Source organism: Protomyctophum parallelum, assembly GCF_964188405.1.
Source record: "Protomyctophum parallelum genome assembly, chromosome: 21".
NCBI lineage: Eukaryota > Metazoa > Chordata > Actinopteri > Myctophiformes > Myctophidae > Protomyctophum > Protomyctophum parallelum.
Genome location: NC_139713.1, coordinates 23232385 through 23251755, shown reverse-complemented (window position 1 = coordinate 23251755; position 19371 = coordinate 23232385). Strand labels below are relative to the sequence as shown.

General features: G+C 42.1%; 3 protein-coding genes across 4 annotated transcripts; 1 reads left to right on the top strand and 2 right to left on the bottom strand.

Annotated features, from left to right (window-relative positions):
- Positions 1 to 48: 48 nt before the first annotated feature.
- Positions 49 to 3777, bottom strand: LOC310878883 (uncharacterized protein; the record flags this gene model as incomplete). Its single annotated transcript, XM_083793299.1, has 7 exons — positions 3534 to 3777; positions 2731 to 2838; positions 2394 to 2507; positions 2013 to 2123; positions 1465 to 1525; positions 284 to 1321; positions 49 to 57 (listed from the first exon to the last, which is right to left on the bottom strand). The coding sequence occupies exons 1-7, from the start codon at positions 3716 to 3718 to the stop codon at positions 49 to 51; spliced, it is 1626 nt and encodes a 541-aa protein (XP_083649425.1). The 5' UTR covers positions 3719 to 3777.
- A 2059-nt stretch (positions 3778 to 5836) lies between these two features.
- Positions 5837 to 13763, bottom strand: rad1 (RAD1 homolog (S. pombe)). Of its 2 annotated transcripts, none has more exons than XM_083793636.1 (7): positions 13720 to 13763; positions 12665 to 12866; positions 11670 to 11778; positions 11245 to 11402; positions 8427 to 8527; positions 8139 to 8237; positions 5837 to 6978 (listed from the first exon to the last, which is right to left on the bottom strand). In XM_083793636.1, exons 2-7 carry the CDS (start codon positions 12857 to 12859, stop codon positions 6795 to 6797), a joined length of 846 nt encoding a protein of 281 aa, XP_083649762.1. In that variant the 5' UTR covers positions 12860 to 12866; positions 13720 to 13763; the 3' UTR covers positions 5837 to 6794. The 2 variants fall into 2 exon arrangements, with proteins under 2 accessions (XP_083649762.1, XP_083649763.1); XM_083793637.1 differs by having other exon boundaries at positions 12665 to 12861; positions 13720 to 13737.
- Positions 13764 to 13940: 177 nt separating this feature from the next.
- c21h18orf32 (chromosome 21 C18orf32 homolog) lies at positions 13941 to 18577 on the top strand. Its single transcript, XM_083794325.1, has 3 exons — positions 13941 to 14076; positions 16118 to 16336; positions 18018 to 18577. The coding sequence occupies exons 2-3, from the start codon at positions 16154 to 16156 to the stop codon at positions 18081 to 18083; spliced, it is 249 nt and encodes an 82-aa protein (XP_083650451.1). The 5' UTR covers positions 13941 to 14076; positions 16118 to 16153; the 3' UTR covers positions 18084 to 18577.
- The last annotated feature ends 794 nt before the right edge of the window (positions 18578 to 19371 follow it).

Sequence of the window (19371 nt, the reverse complement as noted above, 5' to 3'; positions counted from 1 at the left end):
TGGGACGACATTCATTAGGATTTTGCACACACTCATTAGCGTCTGTGGTCATGTCCTCTGAACGAGTGGACCCATTTTCGCTTGCAGTTTGCACGCCATGTCCGTGAGTTCCAGTCCCTTGTGAGGCCAGTCTCTTCAGTGGAACTGTACATTTCTTAGCAAGACATTCCTCCCTCGTTCTGGCTATGATCATTGCTGCCTTGTCTTCTGGCACTTGCTTACTGAACTGTTGCTGGTCAACTACAACATAAGAGCCGTTGTCTACCGGCCATGCTTCAGTTACACTCTCAATATTGTCGTCTACCTGGTGGGCTGACTGAACGCTAGCCACAGACTGGTTGCAGTCAACAGTGTGTGTAACTGAATGTTCAACTTCAACAGAGTGTGCAAGGCTACTGGTGTGGATATCTGTAACTGAATGTTCAACCGAGTGTGCAAGGCTACTGGTGTGGACATCTGTGACTGAAGGTTTATTGTCTGAGTCACATTGGTCCACTGATTGGATACTAGTCCCAGAGAGGAAAAGATTAAATGTGTCAGTTACCAACTCTGTAGGATGACCGCTTTGATCATCAATTAATGACGCTGCATAGTCAGTTACATGACAAGGCGGCCCAGGACACAGCCGGTCTGAGTGGTTTGCAGTCTGACCACTCTCCACCATTTGTGGCTCTTCAGTAGTTTGTGGGCACAAGTCTGAGCTTGAATAGCCCAAACATGAAACATAGGGGGTTTGAGGGAGGAGTTTATCTACTCTCTCCAGCTGCACTTGGCATCGCTTGCTCAAACACATGTCTTTCAGAGCATCAATGAGCATCTCTGATTCTCTGGAAACAGACCTGTATGAAGAGACAGAGTCTGAGCCATTAGAAAACAGCATCAAACTTGGCGTTTTGTGCATATCTGGAGCCTCTGTCTTACACCCAGAGCCAGGCTCCCTGAGTGGGGCAGAGATGGGTGGAGAGAAGTGATTTCCTGATGGGACCAGCTCCTCTGGGGCTGACAAGTCCAATGGCAATACTGGTGGAGCGGCAGCAGATACACCCGGCCTCTTTCCAACCAGCTGTAGTGAGGGTGTGGAGCAGAAGAGGGGTTTCCTGTGGTAAGGATCAAAGGTCTGATCTTCAGCCTCGCTGATGGAGCTCTGCTGGCAGACACGTCTAATGGCCGATCTTCTATGGCTCTGGACTGTGTCATTCACAGAGCTTTCAGGACTGAAGGTCACTCTGGCCTTGCATCTATGTGACATTTGGCCGTTGGAAACACCTTTTCTCTGCACAAATTCATCAGAAGAGTCGAGATTTGGAAGGGGTATAGATGCCTGCGAGGGACACAAGGATGTATACACATTTTCAGAAATAATGCAGTTTGTGGTTGGCAACAATGTGTATCCATTTTGTTTGATCTAGTAATGTTTGGTTTCACTTGAGGGGTATAAGCATATTGAATGAGAGATGGTCTTACAATGCGACAGGCTGCTCCCCTACGGTGGGTGACAAATTGGGCAGGACGAGGAAAGTCCACACTGCAAGAGAGACCGATAGGAAATTAGGAATATTGCCCGGACAGCGGACACACTTTAGTACCATCTACAATCAGTACAAGCTCACGTGATACTGAAGTGTAGATGAAGGCAATACACTTTCCAAAAACAGCCAAACGCTGATAATTGGTCGAATGGTCGGGCAGAAGCCTTGCATTTTTTCGTAACTGAATGCTAGATTTACAGATAACCATATCGGTACTTCTCTAATGAATTCCTTACTTTATATGAGAGTGTGTCACACAGAGTAAAAGAAATAAAATAAAAAATCCCATCTAAAAGCTCCTCGTCATGAGCTTGTAGATCGTGATCAATGAGAATATATATATATTTTTTAAGTTACATACTTACAAGGTTACTTTTCCACATGACAATATATAGCAGCTTAGCTGGGTTAAGAGACATACATCTGAAATCTCCATGCTAGTATAATGCAAGCCCACCCCATCTGTGTTCACCTAATACAGACCTTGCTGGTTCATTAGTCTGTGGAATGGAGCCAGAAGGTGCCTTCTTCATGGCTTGCCTCTTGGTAGCACGCACTCTTCTGATGACGACAGAAGTACTCCTCTTTCTTTTTCTAAAATAAATAAGAACTGAGGTAAGCCTTCAGTGTTGCTAGGCAGATTGAGCTATGAATTAAAAAAATAAGTTCTTGTTTGGTGGTGGACCATTTAGCTAACTTGAAAATGATCCATTTGTACACTTTCCGAGTCAACACTAATTCTGGGGGTTTCAGTCTTCCAGCGATAGAAATGGTAGCAAACTTGAGGTCTAATCAATGCCTATCAAACAGGGGTCCTCCTTGAAATGAAAACGGTTGAGAATCACTGTCACTGATATAACGCACCTGGTCTCATTGGATTCCACTTCTGAACAGCTGGCAGACATGGTCGAGTTTGAAGAAGTTTCACTGTCCGGCTGAACTTTCTTCCTCAACAGACCGGAGACGACTTTACCTCTCCTGCACGCGCACGCGCACACACGCGCACACACACACACACACACACACACACACACACACACACACACACACACGTATAATAGTAAATACCACTCAGTGGTTTACAGGAACACGTAAATTATTTATTCTCATCAATAAACATTTCACATGCATCCACATCAACATGCTTGCTGTCATAATGTATTGTGCCCAACACTCCCATCCACTTTCACTGCATACACACCTTGCTGGCTCTTCAGAAGGTTCGCAGTTCTCCTTCAAGGAAACTACCGTAACTACGGACTTTTTAGCAGTACGCACTCTTCTGCCAACAGTACTCTTCTTTCTGTTGCTAAAATAAACAGGAGGGGGACAGTGAGTGCTAATTTAACTTAGTTGATCATTATACACATTTTGAACACTCAGTTAAAGCACCTGGCCCATAGGGCACGAATATTGTAAATGTATGGAATCTCATGAGTGTAGCTAATCATGTTAATGATACGCCTCAGTAATGGCCGCACCCAGGGAACCCTTTGTGGATGAGTCCATCTATACATACCGGTAAGTTAAATAGCCATGCCATAAGTTATTACACTATTACACTTGGTTGAGGGAACATAGGGCTGAGGGAACAAAGGGATGAGGGAACGGGGTAGGGTCCCAAACTGTATGGTGGAAGCTATAGCCCCATATGTTCCCGCTCCCTACGCTCATTCTGTAGCTCGGAGCTACAGAATGAGCGTAGGGAGAGGGAACATATGGGGCTAGGTGGAAGCTAGCTCTGGTCCATAGCAACGTATAGAGCTATGGACCAGAGTCCGTTGAACTATTTCGGAAAAACAAAATAATAACATTAATGGATCTTGTTAACATTTAATTTTGTGTAGTGTACTGTGTAGCGGCAGCCTGTAGGGCCTCCACCCTTCACATCACTCGTTTACAGCGAACTTATGAAATCTAATACATGAAAGTCTTGCATCAACGCTAGGTTCAAGATCAAACTGTGCCCGTGGGTCATTCAAATTAAAAAGGCTGACAGCATACCTCGTCTCCGTGGGTTCTAAACAGACGGAGGGGTTCGAACTGTTTGCAGCCGCACTGCCACTGGAGTCAAAGAGCTGTTTTCTGTTGGCGTCCAGCGGCCAGTAAGACACCCTGCGAGTGCGACTGGCTTTACTGTAGGTCTGCATCGCCCGTCCGAATACCGCGTTGACTCGGTTCTGATTCATCTTTAAAGTTAACCGTCCGTTGTTGAAACGAAATAAAAGTTCAGTTGTCGACTTTTAGGTATCGGATCATCATCAGAATATCTGCCTCCCGGAGTCCCGGCCCGCTTCACAATTCAAATACTTCTTCTTTTGTTTTTATCCCTGCTCACCGGATGTCTATTGTCTAGTAGTCAACGACAAGCCTCAACGACACGACAATCTTGGTGCCGTAAGCAACAATGGCGGTTAAACACAACACCGCCTTCTGCCGGCTCAGAGGAATAACGGCACTGTCCGGACCACCGCTCCCTCATGCTTGTCTAGAGCCCCATCTAGTGGAGAAATAGAAATTGACAACAGGGTGTCAATCTCATTCCAGTAGTGTTTCAACTTTTATGGATTTTTTATGGATTGTCTTAATTTGTCTAGCAACTGAAATGACATTGGCAATAATGAAATAGTCAGAGATGACACTCAATATTGAATGTGCATGTATTGTATATAGGCCTAACCCTGAAGAAATGGGAAATGTATTATTACACATGCCTCTGACAGTATCCAGACATTAACCAACATCAGGTGTTTCTGGGCAGTTCTGTTTACCTCTTCTCAGAGGCTAATGTCATAGAACTCCATGCATGGGCAGCAGTCAAGATTTACACAGAACTCCATACTTCGCTTGGGAGTAGTGATTACGCAAGGAAACTGTTAAAAAGTTTTTTTTTATCCAGGTTTTTATCCCTGGACCTTACAAGAGGAACAGTTAGAGAAGATTAATACAATTTATAATAGTCAATTTCTGTATTGTAACGCCAGACATAATTGGGCAGCTAGCAAATTAACAATTATCCATTTTATAATTTTTTCCCCCCCCTTCTACAAACATGTTAGAACATTTTAACTGTAACTCTGTTTGAGTTGCTTCATCTGGAACACTAGGCCACTGGTCACGGCTTGCAACAACTTTTCTTTGTCTCTGTTTAAACAGCTGATGGAAAATAACAATGTTTTCTACTCTCCTCCTCTCTGGCCATGGTATTTTTTGGGGGAGTCCGTACTGTTGGAGTCTGTGGACAATGCAAAGGGAGCCAGGCTGAACATCAACAGCTGGGTGGAGAAGCACACACGGTCAAATCAAGGATTTGCTTGCCTCAGGTGAGTTAACCATTCAGACCTGAGGTTGATTCTACAAATGTCTTCTAAATCCTGACAGTTTTCTGAAAACCCCATGTTTCTGTGTCAGTGGTTCTCAAACTATTTCATGTCAAGGACCCCCAGAATTATCTGTATTTGGCCGCGGACCCCCATCTGAAAATATGTTGTTCCAGCCAGGGACCCAGAAGCAAAACTAAAAGCATTCACTCTGAAATAATATATCCAAATATTTCTTCCACATTTTCACGATTTTCAAAAATAGCAAATCTACAAGCAAATCTAGTGCAGTGCCGCGCTATGAGCTTTTATATGTGCTATTTTTCAATAGCTAAAGTATAACATAATGCTTAAAACACCAAAAGGGGTTCCCGCCCGAATGGTCTTGGTCAAGGCCTTCTACTTCAAAGCCAAGTCGGTCATTCATTCAAAGTCACATTGAAAGCAAGCCAATGAAGATGATGTAGGTTTTACAAATAGTGAACCAATGAAATAGGGGCATGTCGTTCTCATGTCTGTGAAAAATGAAATAATTTTATTCCAAGATATATTTCAGCAAGATGACATCTTACGTTGTCACTACCCAGCCTAAACAAACACGAAAGTCCATAGACTTGGCTGGCACGAATGGCTGATTCAGTAGTTTTCTGATAATGTTTTGTCAGTGCTGCGCAAACCTTTTCATGTCAAGGACTTGCTATACATTAACATCACCAAACATGACCTCTAGTCAAGGTACAGTGTTCTGTTGCTTTATTTAGATCAGTGGTTCTCAACCAGTGGTCCTTGAGGGGGTTCCAGGTGGTCCCCAGCTAAATGGAGTTAGTAACCAAATGGACCATTATAGATTTTTTTGTTAAATTATTGTTAAACATCTGCCTGGGCGGGCGGACGGACGGATGTTCCCATGAAGCCAATTTATTTTTCTCCAGAACATACAATACAATATTTCAGTCACCCATACAAAAACGAGTTCAACATCAGATAAATGGTTCATTATTTACTAATAAAAAAAGGTTTAAACAAAATATTCACTTTCCACATAAGAATTGAGAGCTATATACAATAAACATACAGAGCCCTAAAAACAGGACCAAATCTAAGAGCTTAATCCTTCTGAACTGAAGGAGCAGTTAACCACTTGGTGCAATGTTTTATTTACTCTACACCAAATCTCTCTCGATTTTGTAAACAGTGGCTGTTGTAAAGGTTGCCTCCCAGCATACTGCTTTGTTTGTTCAGGACCGAATGCATGGAGTTTGTAGACGGAACGGACAATCTGCTGGTGGTGGACTTGGGCCATCTCCCCGAGACCTTTCTTTGAAAATGATGTTGTGAGGAGGCCATCTCAGTAGAAAAGAAATATGAGCACTCTCAGTCTGTATATGCAATTTACCAGGTGCACGGCTCACAAAGATTCACAGTAAGAAAGAAATAACCAGCGCTCCAAACACCTTCTGGTACTTTTAATTCATAAGTGCACTAGTGTACTGACAGACAGTGAATTAAATGTACCAGAAGGACTTCAGAGTGCTGGCTATTTATTTCTTACTGTGAGGAAGCCATCTGGCTGTCCAGGGAATCAATCAGATGGCTGATTTGTCAGATGGGATATTTTTGCAAGCACATAAAAAGGAACGGCGAATGTCCCCCCCAGCAGGGATGTTTAGCGGATTCCAATGCCAACAATGCATTGAAAGGGACAAAATATATTTTAATCAGACTGCATTCAATGCTCCAGTTGACCGTCCACGTAGTCAGTTGACAACGTGCGTCGTCGCTGGTAGCCGTACAGAATGCAGTCTACTGGAGCATTGAATGCTCCGATTAAACAAGCATGAATGCTCTGATTAAACGTGATTTTGTCCCTTTCAATGCATTGATGGCATTCAAAACAGGTGGGATGTTAGGGTTCAAGTGGTTAAAAGGCTTTCGGGTGGCCGGCTCAGTCCTCTGGAACGTCGGCCTCCTCATCGGGACAGCAGTAGTACTCCACAAAGCAGATCTGACCGTCGTCGTTTCTGACCAGGTACTGCAGCGAGAGGAAGCCCCGGTTGTCCGTCCTCACAGAGGCTTTGGAGGACAGCGCCAGTGCTTTGGTAGACTGCTTCAGCAGGGACATCTTGTATCTGTCCAGACCAACAAACATGATATACTGTGTCACGGAAAAAACAACCTGTAGGCTATACCCTAACCACAAGTTTTTCAAACATGGTGAAAATAGCTGCTCTATGAGATCACTGCTCTTTTAGATCCGAGCTTGTAGATCTGTTTTTCTCACTACTTCTGTATGTGTTGAAATATGGATACAAGGTGTATGCCGGATAGGAACAATATGAAAAGGGACTTTCTGCTCTAATAAACAATTTACAATTCAGGCATTTAGCAGACGCTCTTAATGGATAGCGATTTACAGTAAGCAAGGAACACATGGTAACACCCACATCAAATACATACAATAGAGCGTCGCAGTCCCACCCCCTTTCAGAACAATGAGTGGCCCAGGAAATGAATCGCAATGCATTCTTCCCATAGGCATTTCTTAAAGTATTTCTTTAAAGACGGTTACGCCGCGGACAAAGCCAACTCGGAACACAATGTTTTGGGCCGATCAAATAATTTATAAGAAGAAAAACAAAACAAAGTCTTTATTTTCTAATGATTTGATCGCCCCAAAATATTGTGTTCATTGTCATGATTTGTCACGATCCGAGTTGGCTTTGTCCGCGGCGTAACCGTCTTTAAATAAATACTTTAAGAAATGCCTATGAGGAAAATGTACGGCGATTTCTTTTCCGGGTCTCTCGAGGGGGCGGGACTGTGACGCTCTATTGTCATCAAGATTCAAGAATCATACGTAAGCTAAGAACTTAACATCCGTCTAGCAGTGCAATATCTATATAATGAAACTATGCATATACACGTGACTATAGAGTGCTATGTCTACACAAAATGCTATATAAATGACACAAATTGAGCCTTTATATACGCATGTAAAACAATGTATAAAAGGACAGCATTCAGTCTGCATAGGGTAACTTTACCTAAATATAATACTGTTGAACTACATCATGTTACAAACGTAGGCTGCGAGATGTTCCAGTGTTCCCAACACGGAACACCTTGGGAAGTGTCCGATTTTCACGTCGTCCCCACTTTTAGAACAATGGGATTCTGTTCAGATCAGCAAACATCTAAATAATCATCTTCTAAATTGACCATTGGAGGTCATGGCACACCAAGCTGTTCTTTGACACTTGACAATGCATTCAAAAGTGATTTTTCTAACCTGTTGGATTGCGTTTTGGTGCATTGAAATAGCTCCATCATGCCTGAGTCCTTGGGGTAATCATAATGGGTGTTTCCAGCATTCCCAAAAGTTGATAGCCTGAAGAACAGAATAAAATGCTTACCATACAGTATTTGTGTGGTGAAGTAAAATGATGTTTAGTTAATACTGTATCACACAAAAAAATAGTGCATGGAATGGTTTGTAACAAGCCTTTCAAGATCAGTTCTGCATCATTTTGCAGTTGCAACTCACAAAGTAAAAGGTTTAAATTTAGACAGTACTCGCCTGAAGTATGGTGGGTCGGGAGACATGAGGATCTGAAGAACTTCGCTGGTCATGTCCAGCTCAGAGAAGGCTTCCTTCAAACTGTCTGACTGCAGAATCACCTTGATGAAAACAAAGAATATGAAAACCAATTAATAATAAGTTAAAAGTTTTCTCCATGCAGGCAAAAAAGAAGAAAAGAAAACACAGGGAATATACAGGCATACATAAAGACTGTCTACACTAACGTATACCATTAATGTCCCTTGAAAGACGTGTGTAGTGACATTATGCATGCACACTGCAGTACATTGTCTACTACTCTGTAGCTAACTAGGTGCAACTTCCAATTGACAGCCCATTCAGCCAAACAGAAAAGTCCTATCTAATTGTATTAAACAACGTCAAACGCACCAACATTGCAACTGTACGAAAAGCTTGAATTATCCTCCTTCTATCCTTCTATCAGTAATCCACTGTAGTGTAGAGCTACTTTCTGTCAAGAAATTCCTTGCAGATAATTTTCTTTTTAAGTGTTGGGGTTTGGAAGTGCTCGTTGAATATCACTGACTCAACAGCTCATGCGTGCATACCTGCTTTGAATTTGCGCATAATTCAGGAAGCAGCAGTAGGTTGCTTTACTGAAAACAAGCGCTTCCAAACTCTGACAAAAAAACCTAACCTGCACAGAATTTCTTGACAGGAAGTAGCTCATAACATGTCTATGGTGGATTTTTATGAAACAAAAATGTTACAGATTGAAAGAGGACAATTCAAGCTCTCCGTACAGCTGCAGTGTTGGTGAGTTTGACGTTGTTTAATACAACTAGGACTTTTCTGTTTGGATGAATGGGCTGTCAATGGGAAGTTGCACCTAGTTAGCACCTTGCTGGCAAGATGGCAGCGGTCTGCATAAGGTCAATTGAACACAGGGTGAAGCACATTTTCTAAATGAACCATAATTGACCATATTCATATGGCAACTTGTACATAGTTTATTCATCATATCACAAAGTATATAGGACTTAAGTTCTTCATGTTTATTGGTATCATTATACCGAGGACACTGGGCGCTAGGGGGCGTGTTCTCTCCTCCCTGTGTCCCCTAGGGTAGGTACTAGGTACCCTCACAAAAAACATGCAGTAATCCTGGCCTCTATACTGTCTACCCCTGGTCAGCAGGGCGCCTAATCGAGGGGAAAGGAACTGGTTGGAGCTACGTCCTACCGGGGAAACTCCCCCGTGAGGTGATAAGAAGCTTAGCGGCCTGCTCACTCCGCTCATGCCGTTTAAATAAAGGCTTTTTACTTGAATGTAGCAGAGTGCCTTGGACCTCTTTTTGTTTTGCCATTTTCGAACCCTCGTCAACGAGCACCTGTTTACAGTTTTTTTTCTTTTTTTTTTCTTGCTTGCCTCTTGAAGAGGGCGGTCGCATTATTTTTCTCTCTCCCTCCCTGTCTGTACACCCTGCTCAGAGCGTCTATTCTACACTGTCTCTTCTAAACCCCTGAAACTTTCAAAACATGGAACTAATCATGGAATTTGTGTGCTGGTCTCTGTACGTGATGGACAACATTTTTTCATGTAAATTGGGTTCTGGAGAGCCCGCTCAATACCCTGATGGATCTTCCCCCGACTATCAGCGTAGAAGAGGCATTATTTGGATTTATGGTGACAAGATTTCTGCTGATTGGGATGGGCATTGGTCTTGCGTACCGAAGAATTGGAAAAATGGCAACGCTGAACAGAGCCCCTATGCTGCCTGCCATGATAGACTCGTTGCCTTGAAGCAGAGATTTGGGCAGGGCACTTGGGGAGATGCACCAGAAGATGGACACGATCTTGGAACAGGCCAGCGCCCTGCAGATGCATCAGAAGATGGACACGATCTTGGAACAGGTCAGCACCCGAGAGCCATGACGGACAGAGAGCCATAACGGACATAGAGGAGAAATAGCCATATTGCTATCCCTCGCTCTAAACATGAATCTGGATTTCCCCCCCCAATTGACAATCTCCACAAGAAGAGACAGCGTAAGACAAGATCCTCTGCCCCCCCCCCCCCCACCTCAACCCCCACCCTCCCTGACACCTGTTGTGTCTTCGTCTGGGCCGTGTTCGTCTCCACTGAACCCGCCATGATAACGCAGGACAATGAGGCAACGTGACATGACCTTGGGGAGATATTCCAGGAACACACTTACACAAACACATGGGAAATGAACTTTCCACCGAACTGTTCTCATGGACACACATGTCTTTACACACAGCCGCCTTCTACCCCCCCCCCCCCCCCCCCTGCAGCCTAGGTTATCTTTTTTTTTCCTCCCCCCGCGCAGCTCATCCCTTCGATGGCTTGCGTAGGAGGAGAGCTTTTTTTTGTGCCTGGCCCAAGCCCCCGCCACCCCCACCCAGATACGTGCCTGCACAGCCGAGTATTATCATCTTACTTGAAATGTGATGTGATGTCTTCTTACCCCCCCCCCCTCTATGTTTTCTTTTTCTATGATGCAAGAAAGATGTATTGTGGCGGCGCGACTCATGTTGCTGCGGCTCGTGCACTAGCACATCGAAATTTCGTTTTTCTGCTGTTCACAGTTGTAAAAATTACAAATAAACCTATCTATCTATCTACCATGGCAGTGCTTCTTCTTTATATTCAATCGAAGAATGAGCTCATCGGGGCTGGCAGAGGGAGAGAGGCGCCCAGGATTACAGTTTAGTTTACGCCATTGGCACCGGGTGAATAATGGGTTACAAAATCGGGGGATAAAAAAAGACAAAATAAAAATAAAAATAAAGATCATTATACCAGAGTGAATGGTGAACGTTCTACTACCTTGTTGGTCACATTGGTGCTGCAGAACTCAAAGTCAACGGGCTCTTCTGGTTCTTGAGTGTTGATCTTGCACACAGTCACCACCCCGCCCTCTTCCAGGAACAGGGTCAGAGGGTAACCATAACCCATGTAACACATCCGCAGTGCTGTGCTCACTCCTGACAACAGGTTACAATGATGGTTGTGTCATGTATTGATTACTTTCATTTTTTCTTTAAAGTAATTTCTTTTTTTTCTTTTTAATCTATCACTCAAAAATTACATTTTGGTAAATGGATGCTTCTAAACTTGTATTATATTGCTAGTTTGATTACTTCAAATGCTTCCAAAAAAGGCATGGTGGCTTCTATGGAATACAAATGACTCGTGGAGTCTGAGAACTTTAATCCATGAATATATCAGGCCAACCCAAAAATGTAGGCTACCTGGTGTTGTGCTTCCACCAAAGATGCTGAGGCAGTCCACAAGGACAGTCAGATTGACCTGAAACCCCACCGTGTCTTCTCTGATGGTGAACTCCTGAAAGATCTCAGCCTGTAAAAGGAGAACAGTGTTGATTCTTCATTTTGTCGACATAATTATGTAACTATTTTCACTGATGAAATCATGAAATAAAAACTACGCTACGATGACTAAAACCAAGAATAAATATATTGACAATTTCGTCAACAAAAACTAGACTAAAATGTTATGGAGGGACTAGTGGAGAAGAGATCGAGTCATAAATCACTTAACCCTGTTAACTTGTTAGTACTTGGTTGGTTGCATGGTGGCATACAAAAAATAGCCGCTCTACAATCAGAATCAACTTTGTCATCAAGCTCACAGCACGTCATGTGGTGGGCTTGTAGATCTGCCATTTTCACAATTTCTTTTTCTCAACCAAGTCTTCATTAGATGGATCCAAGAGAGATGCTTAAGTCAAACATTTTATTTTCTCCTCAGATTTATGACATACTGTGTATTGCTCCTGTATTGAAGTTCATATGACAGTTAAGCAGGAATTGCCTCAGTACTAAAATTATTTTGCAGAACCATTCATCAACCCTGTGATTAGCTTCGGTACCCACTACCCAGGCTTTTATTTCCGTTCGCATTCGGCATTTCGGCTAAAAGTGATTAACTGATACTGCGCAGTAAAGTCCTCACAGTGGTAAGTATTTGTAAGGGTCCATTGACGTGTTAGGAATATTGGACACTTGTGCTGTAACTCTGAGGATTTTATTGTGTACAGCGTCTCTGTCGGCGCACGACGCAACGCGTGTCTCTGCGTGTATTGTCTCCCGGGCAAAACTACCGGTACTCAAGTCTGTTTACTGTTGCACTGAGACGAGACTGAACACACACACACACACACACACACACACACACACACACACACACACACACACACACACACACACACACACACACACACTACCTGAATAAAGGCATTAGCTTGCAGACACTTGGAATCTTCCACAGTGACCTTCAGCCCGTTGGGTGTAGCACTGAAGATGGCATGGTCTTTGCAGGTGATGGCTTTCAGTATGTTGGACAGATTACGAGCGTTGTCCAGACTGGCCACCAGAACATACGGGCCATCCTCGCCTTGAGATTCAGTGGACAGAGGCATGGCTGCACTGAAACCACAAAAAATAATAAATGCTCATTATTGACAATAGCATTAGATTAAGTAACAGATTCGGCTCATACAAAAGGTTAAATTAATTTCGCTCCTATGCCACTAAAATGTTGAACGTCCTACCAACAGCTGTTAAGAAACCTGCTCTCAAAAAATATAAATATAATATAATATGGGCGGCTGCAATTCGAAACTGGCCCCTGTAAGAAAGTAAAAGCTCCCCGCCCCCATATTCTTCTATACTGTTGATGGTTGGTGATTTTTATTTTGCATAGAAGTGTAAGTGTATATTTGTATTTCTTTAAATGTTTTGATTAATTGAAAATGGAGGACCCTGATGTAAACAAGTAGTGCTTTTTCTGGTTTTATCCTCTTGGCAGTTTTTGTATTGACCTGTATCTTCCTTGGACTGTACCCATTCTACAATCTGTTAATACAATATTTCAATCAATCAGATAACATTTAAAAGGTAGAAATGTGTTTCTATTATTTTGTGGCACGTACGTTGTGCGTGCATATGTCAAGTTAACTGTCTCAGTCTGTATTGTATATGTATATCTGTATGTATATCGATCGTTGCTAGATCGTTGCTGACGGTCGGAAAGAAAAGTGCAAGACGAAATAAACACGATATACTTCATTATTTTCGCAAGGACATTCGTCACAGAGAATCATTCATGTTGAGATCATATTACTGTTTTATTGAAGTTATATCTAAACGCAAAAACGCTGTATTATCTGTCTGTCTGTCGCGTCGATGAGTAAAATGCTAGAGTAGGACAGCAGTGGGCAATATCTATAGCATAAACCTTATGCGTGAGGTAGTGTTTTATATCAAGTTTAATACTCACATTAAAAAAGCTGAAGTTGTTTTGTATTTTGAAGACCCCGGCGCCATGCACTTCCGGGTTGGTTACGTCGTAGGGGTTGCGTCATCCAAAGCGGAAACCATCCGGATTCCGGCGTTGAAAGTATCAGATCTACAAGCTCACGCGGCGTCGCGGCGCGACGCCTCGTGAGCTTGTAGATCTGATATTTTCAACGCGGCACTGACGTACGGCGGTCGGCGGAGGAAGTGAACAATGCGCATGTGACGTTCAATTCCGGAGCCTTCGCAGCATCAAAACCTGATCAAAACATAACTGTTCATTTGTTCTTTTAACTGCATTTTTATTATTATAAATCACAGCAGCGCCGACAAAACAAAGGTGAGCGGTTGAGTTACAGTGACAATAAACTGAGCAGCGACAACACAACAGGTCATTCTTTAATTAGGTTAATTTCGGAGAGAGATTGAGGGCCGATTCATAATCCGACTGTAAAATACTATAGTGGTGTAGATGTTAATCCAGCATTTTCATTAATGTCGATTGTAGATTATAAATCCAACAGTGCTAATGTAAATATCACTGTATTCTAGATGGCATGCTAATGCTATGATGCTAATGCCAATGTGTTACTACTAGGCTAGAATAGATGGTAATTAAACGATTTAAAAGTAAATATGACTAGAATCTTGCAATCCAATAATGTTTATTGTAAATATAGTAGTATACTATTATGTTCATCTAGCCCTGGAACTAGCCCCTTTCGGGACCCTACATAAAGCTTTTCTGTCGAACAAATGTCAGAAACTTCAGTAGCATTGGGTTCTGCTTGGAGGGCTACCCTGGAACATGACTACGAGAGTCATGAACCATGGCTAATGTTCATCATGAAGCCTAAATAGAACTGCATTCTATATGGCAATCTATCAGTGTAGTGTATAGATTGTAATCTAGCCCAGGGCTAATGGTAATCCAACAATATGACTATCTATTCTAGTTAGTAGTACAACCATGTATAATCTGTCCTAGCCCTCCAAGCAGAACCCAATGGTACTGAAGTTTCTGACATTTTGTTCGACCCAGTCCATGGGGTCCTGTTGCACCACTACCATGCCACCTAGTAGCAGCCATTCTTAAACATAAACAACATGTTTAGCGCCTGTCCGCGCTCTGTGACGATATTTTTTCGTGTGAGCGTTTCTGAATATGTTTAGTATAAGTACCCATACATGCCGCTGCGAATATCTCCTGTGGCGCGGAAGCCGTTAAGTATTTTTAATTTTTGCCCGAATTGGAAGCTTGGATTCTTCTCTTCCTTCCTTGTTTATTGACACCTCATTGTACCGCCTATCTGGCTAGCTAGTGGCGCTATAGCTATGACAGAGCAGATCAGAGGCAGGGACGTAGCCGCACAAGCCAACCGCACACCGGGAGGCGGTACAATAAACGGTAAACAAACAAGAAGAAATAAAGCGACCAAATCGGTCAAACAAAGATTAAAAATACTTAACGGCTTCCGCGCCACAGGAGATATTCGCAGCGGGATGTATAGGTACTTAAAGTTCCCGAATTCAGAATAACTCAAGCAAAAAAAGACCGTCACACGGCGCAGATTCAATCTTAGAGAGCATTTTTACTTCCGCGTTCTGGAATTCCCATACGAAAATATATATAGTTCTGACCAGGGACCCAACATAAAACTCATCAAAATTTCAGAAAAGCTTTATGTATGGTCCCGAAAGGGGCTAAATCTGTCCCTGAGATAGTGTTGTTGCTGTTTCTGGTCAGAGTGGAACCATTATAATAATCTGTCACTAACATTGTTCATTCATCGATTGGATGTGATTAATTTGACCATGAAATTATGGTAATTTTAAAATTGACAATCCATTCAGCAATCCATTCTGATCATCTGCTTGTATTAAACGACGTTAAACTCACCAACATTGCAGCTGTAAGGAAAGCTTGAATTATCCTTTTTCGACTGTACAAGAAAATCAGACCCGTCTGAAGTGAGTGGTACTGTACTGTACTGTACTGTACTGTACTGTACTGTACTGTACTGTACTGTACTGTACTGTACTGTACTGTACTGTACTGTACTGTACTGTACTGTACTGTACTGTACTGTACTGTACTGTACTGTACTGTTACTATTGTACAAGCCCTCCCTCGCGTGTGTGTGTGTGACGTAATGGCTGCAGCAGCACAATGCGTTAATGAAAACGAGTGCATCCATTCTTAGCAGAAAGTAGCTTATAATAAGTAGCTCATGTCTACGGTGGATTTTTATGAAACAAACGTTTTGCTGATTCAAAGAGGATAATTCAAGCTTTCCTTACAACTGCAATGTTGGTGAGTTAAAGTGGTTACAGTTCTCTTGCTATAATACCTACTGTTGACTGTGCCTTCTCTGGGGCAGGTTCATCTCTTTGGACCTGCAGTCTGAGCCACAGCCATGGTGTGCATTCCTTGTATTGTGATTCCTGTCCTGTTATGGGTGTACAAGAGGTTCCTGGAGCCCATCCTCTACCCTTTCATCTCCCCCTTCATGAACAAGTTCTGGACCAAGCAAGCCATTCAGGAGACTGGGGGCCCAGGTGACCAAAAAGAGAGTCAAACCAGTAATGGAACAAGCAAGGTAAATCTATGTCCGTCCAATCCATATCCCCTTTTACACAGCCCCGGTCAAGGTGGTGAATATTGTAGAGATGTACCGATAATTCTTTTTCCTTCCTGATAACAATTACCCATAACTTGTGTATCAGTCGATACAGAGTACCGATCAAATTCCAGTGTGTAATCTAGGACAGTGGCTCTCAAAGTGGGGTCCAGGGAGTCTCTGGATTCCTTGGGGGTTCCAAATGGACCCTTACAGTTCTGTAACGAGAGTGTACAAATGGACCCTTACGGCTCCATTCGGTTCCATTTGTAACTCAGTTATGGGGGTCTTTCAGTACCTCAGTACCACTGATCTAGAAATGAATAAAAATTCCATTAATAACTGTTGCAGTGCAGCTCTAAGTTAGTAAAACAATAATGTAAATTGTACAATAAGAGTATAAAACAGTAGTGCAACATTTACTGAAGCATTCAAATAATTGATGTGATTTGTGAATGAATAATGTGGTAAATTACATGGTATCGGAATGGCATAGACTGACAATCATACTCGATACCAGCATTTTTTTGTATTATCGGAATTCGGACATCTAAGGTTCAGTACAGGGGCTCTGTGACTGCGGTCTGATACTGTACATCATCACTCCATTTTGTTTTGATATTTTGTGAAATAAATGTGCGTAGTGTCCAAGAAATTCTTAGATAGGATAGGCATTTATAAGCTTTCAGCTTCAGCCTATTCCTTTTGATCACCTCCAGTTCCTTTTTGTTATGTAATTTGTGTTAACAACTAAGCTGTTTTGTAACTGTGAAGATGATCAAATAAACTAAACTAAACTAAACTAAAGAATTAAACATTTAATAATACCCTTTATAAATGTATCTTTGAAGTATTTTTAGTAACTCTTCTCCATGAGTTAAGGTACAGCCATCTCCTGTGAGATGATCTTATCTGTCATACTGCTTTGTTGAGACATGGTTGTGGGTTGGCTGTTGTGGGGGTCTTAATGCTATAAAGGTCGTTGCACTGACAGCCAGACTGGGTTTCAATTGCATTGACAGGTCATGTAAGTTTTGTCTCCTTACTTGAGTAAAATCACTAATACTTTTGAAGTCTGAATTCCTGTCTTGCCTCATTTGTGTATCATGTTTTCTGAGCATACCTACAGAGCATACTAGCAGAGTAAAGCTTTGAATGTATAAAATCTTCTGACAAACTGTCAATTGTCACACTAAAGCGTTATTCATAGTCTGGATTTTCGGTGATGAGGTGACCACCGAACTACAACATGACGCCAAGAGCCGCAGTGAAGAGCCACCACCACCCCAGCCCTTCTCTCTGTTTTTTCTCACCTCACCACCAAAAATCCAGACTATGAATGAGCCTTTATGATTCTGAAATGCCAGCAGGCTTGACTGGGACAAAGAAATCGGCAACGTGTCATTGGTCCGACGTCGCTTTGTTTCCGACATTGGTCCGACTCGCCCTGTTACTATCCCTAACCCTAGCCACATAGTCGGGGTAATGGGACATTATGACGGGGAGGGGGTGCTACTGACATGGGTTTCACAAATCACACATTAGGACTCTGGCCATACTAACCTTTTTCAGTCATGAGGTTTTATTTTGCTTTATTACATGCAATCATCTTGCTTTATGTTCATAATGTAACCACTGACATTATTTCTTTGTTTTTCAGCCTGAAAGTAACGGAGACCTCACTGCCAATGGAACAACCACAGTAGCTGATAAGAAGACAGACTGACAGCTTATTAAACATCTAAAATTGTGTACATATTTCAGTATATAACATATATTAAGTTAAATAATTAATAATTTCAGTTAATTACAAAAATGTATAATTTAAATAAAAACTTATCCTTGTGTAAATTAGGTATTTTTCAAGTGAATAAAACTGTTTTCTTCTGCAATTTATTTCATGGCAGCTCTAACCACATCAACTCTAGTCTGGCCTCCCCATTCTGGGGCAAACATCAGGCAAAAAATAGCAGATCTACTGTACAAGCTCACAATGGGTGATGTGTTGCAACTTGCAATGTGATGTATTGGGAGCTTGTAGATGTGCTATTTTTGGAAAAGAGATTTGGTGTAGAGATGGAAAAAAAGGAGCGGACCAAATGTAGAGCTCTGTTGTCAACTAAGTAGGCTATAATATAGGGCTTAAGTGCTAATGTTTTTACTTTGTTATATGGCATCATACTATACTCAGGCTTTTTCTGAATAAAAGGAAATCTATAATTGATTGTACTTCATTATTTGCTTCTCTTTTAACACAAAATGGTCACTTGGATTATTTCTACTAGCTTTATGCTCGCAGTAAAAGACTGCAGGTGTCACAGAGATACACATCTTTGCAGTCGGGCAGAGACCTATTCTCCCAATTTCTCCACATTTCATTTTCCGTTATTGATTAATGCCCTACTTCATAGGGCATCATATAAGAGTGTTGCACACAAGTAGTGAAAATTGCTGATATGAGCATGAAGTTTCCTTTTTTCTATTTCTTTTTTCAAGATATGTTTGGGCCTTTAGCCTTTTTCTGCCTTTATTTGATAAGAGTACAGTAAACTGACAGGAAAAGGGTTCAGAGCATAGAGCAGGGGTGTCAAACTGGTGAACTGGTGTTCTGCGGCCCGCCTGCCTCAAGCAAAAAAATAATAATATAATAGCCAAAATATAGGCTAATAAGGAAGGCTGCATGATATATCGAACATGTACCTTCATCAGAGTGGAGAATATAAGTATAAATCAAGTTGAGCAAAGCCACTCTTCTCTGCCCCTCTCTCTATGGGGAGTGACACGCAGCAAAGGTCGTCGGGACCAGCCTATAGGTGCCCGAACGTCAATGCCAGCCGTTCAGGCCGAAGATGCATATTTTCAGCTTTTTAGAATGTTTAAAAAAAGGAGTAAAAAATATGAATGCTCAGCTCAAGGTTTCCACCCCACAGTAATGATTGATATTTACTGTTCTGCATGCAGTAGCGTAGAGTCTAGCTGGTCCATTGCGTTGACCTTTTTTAACAGCTTTAGTT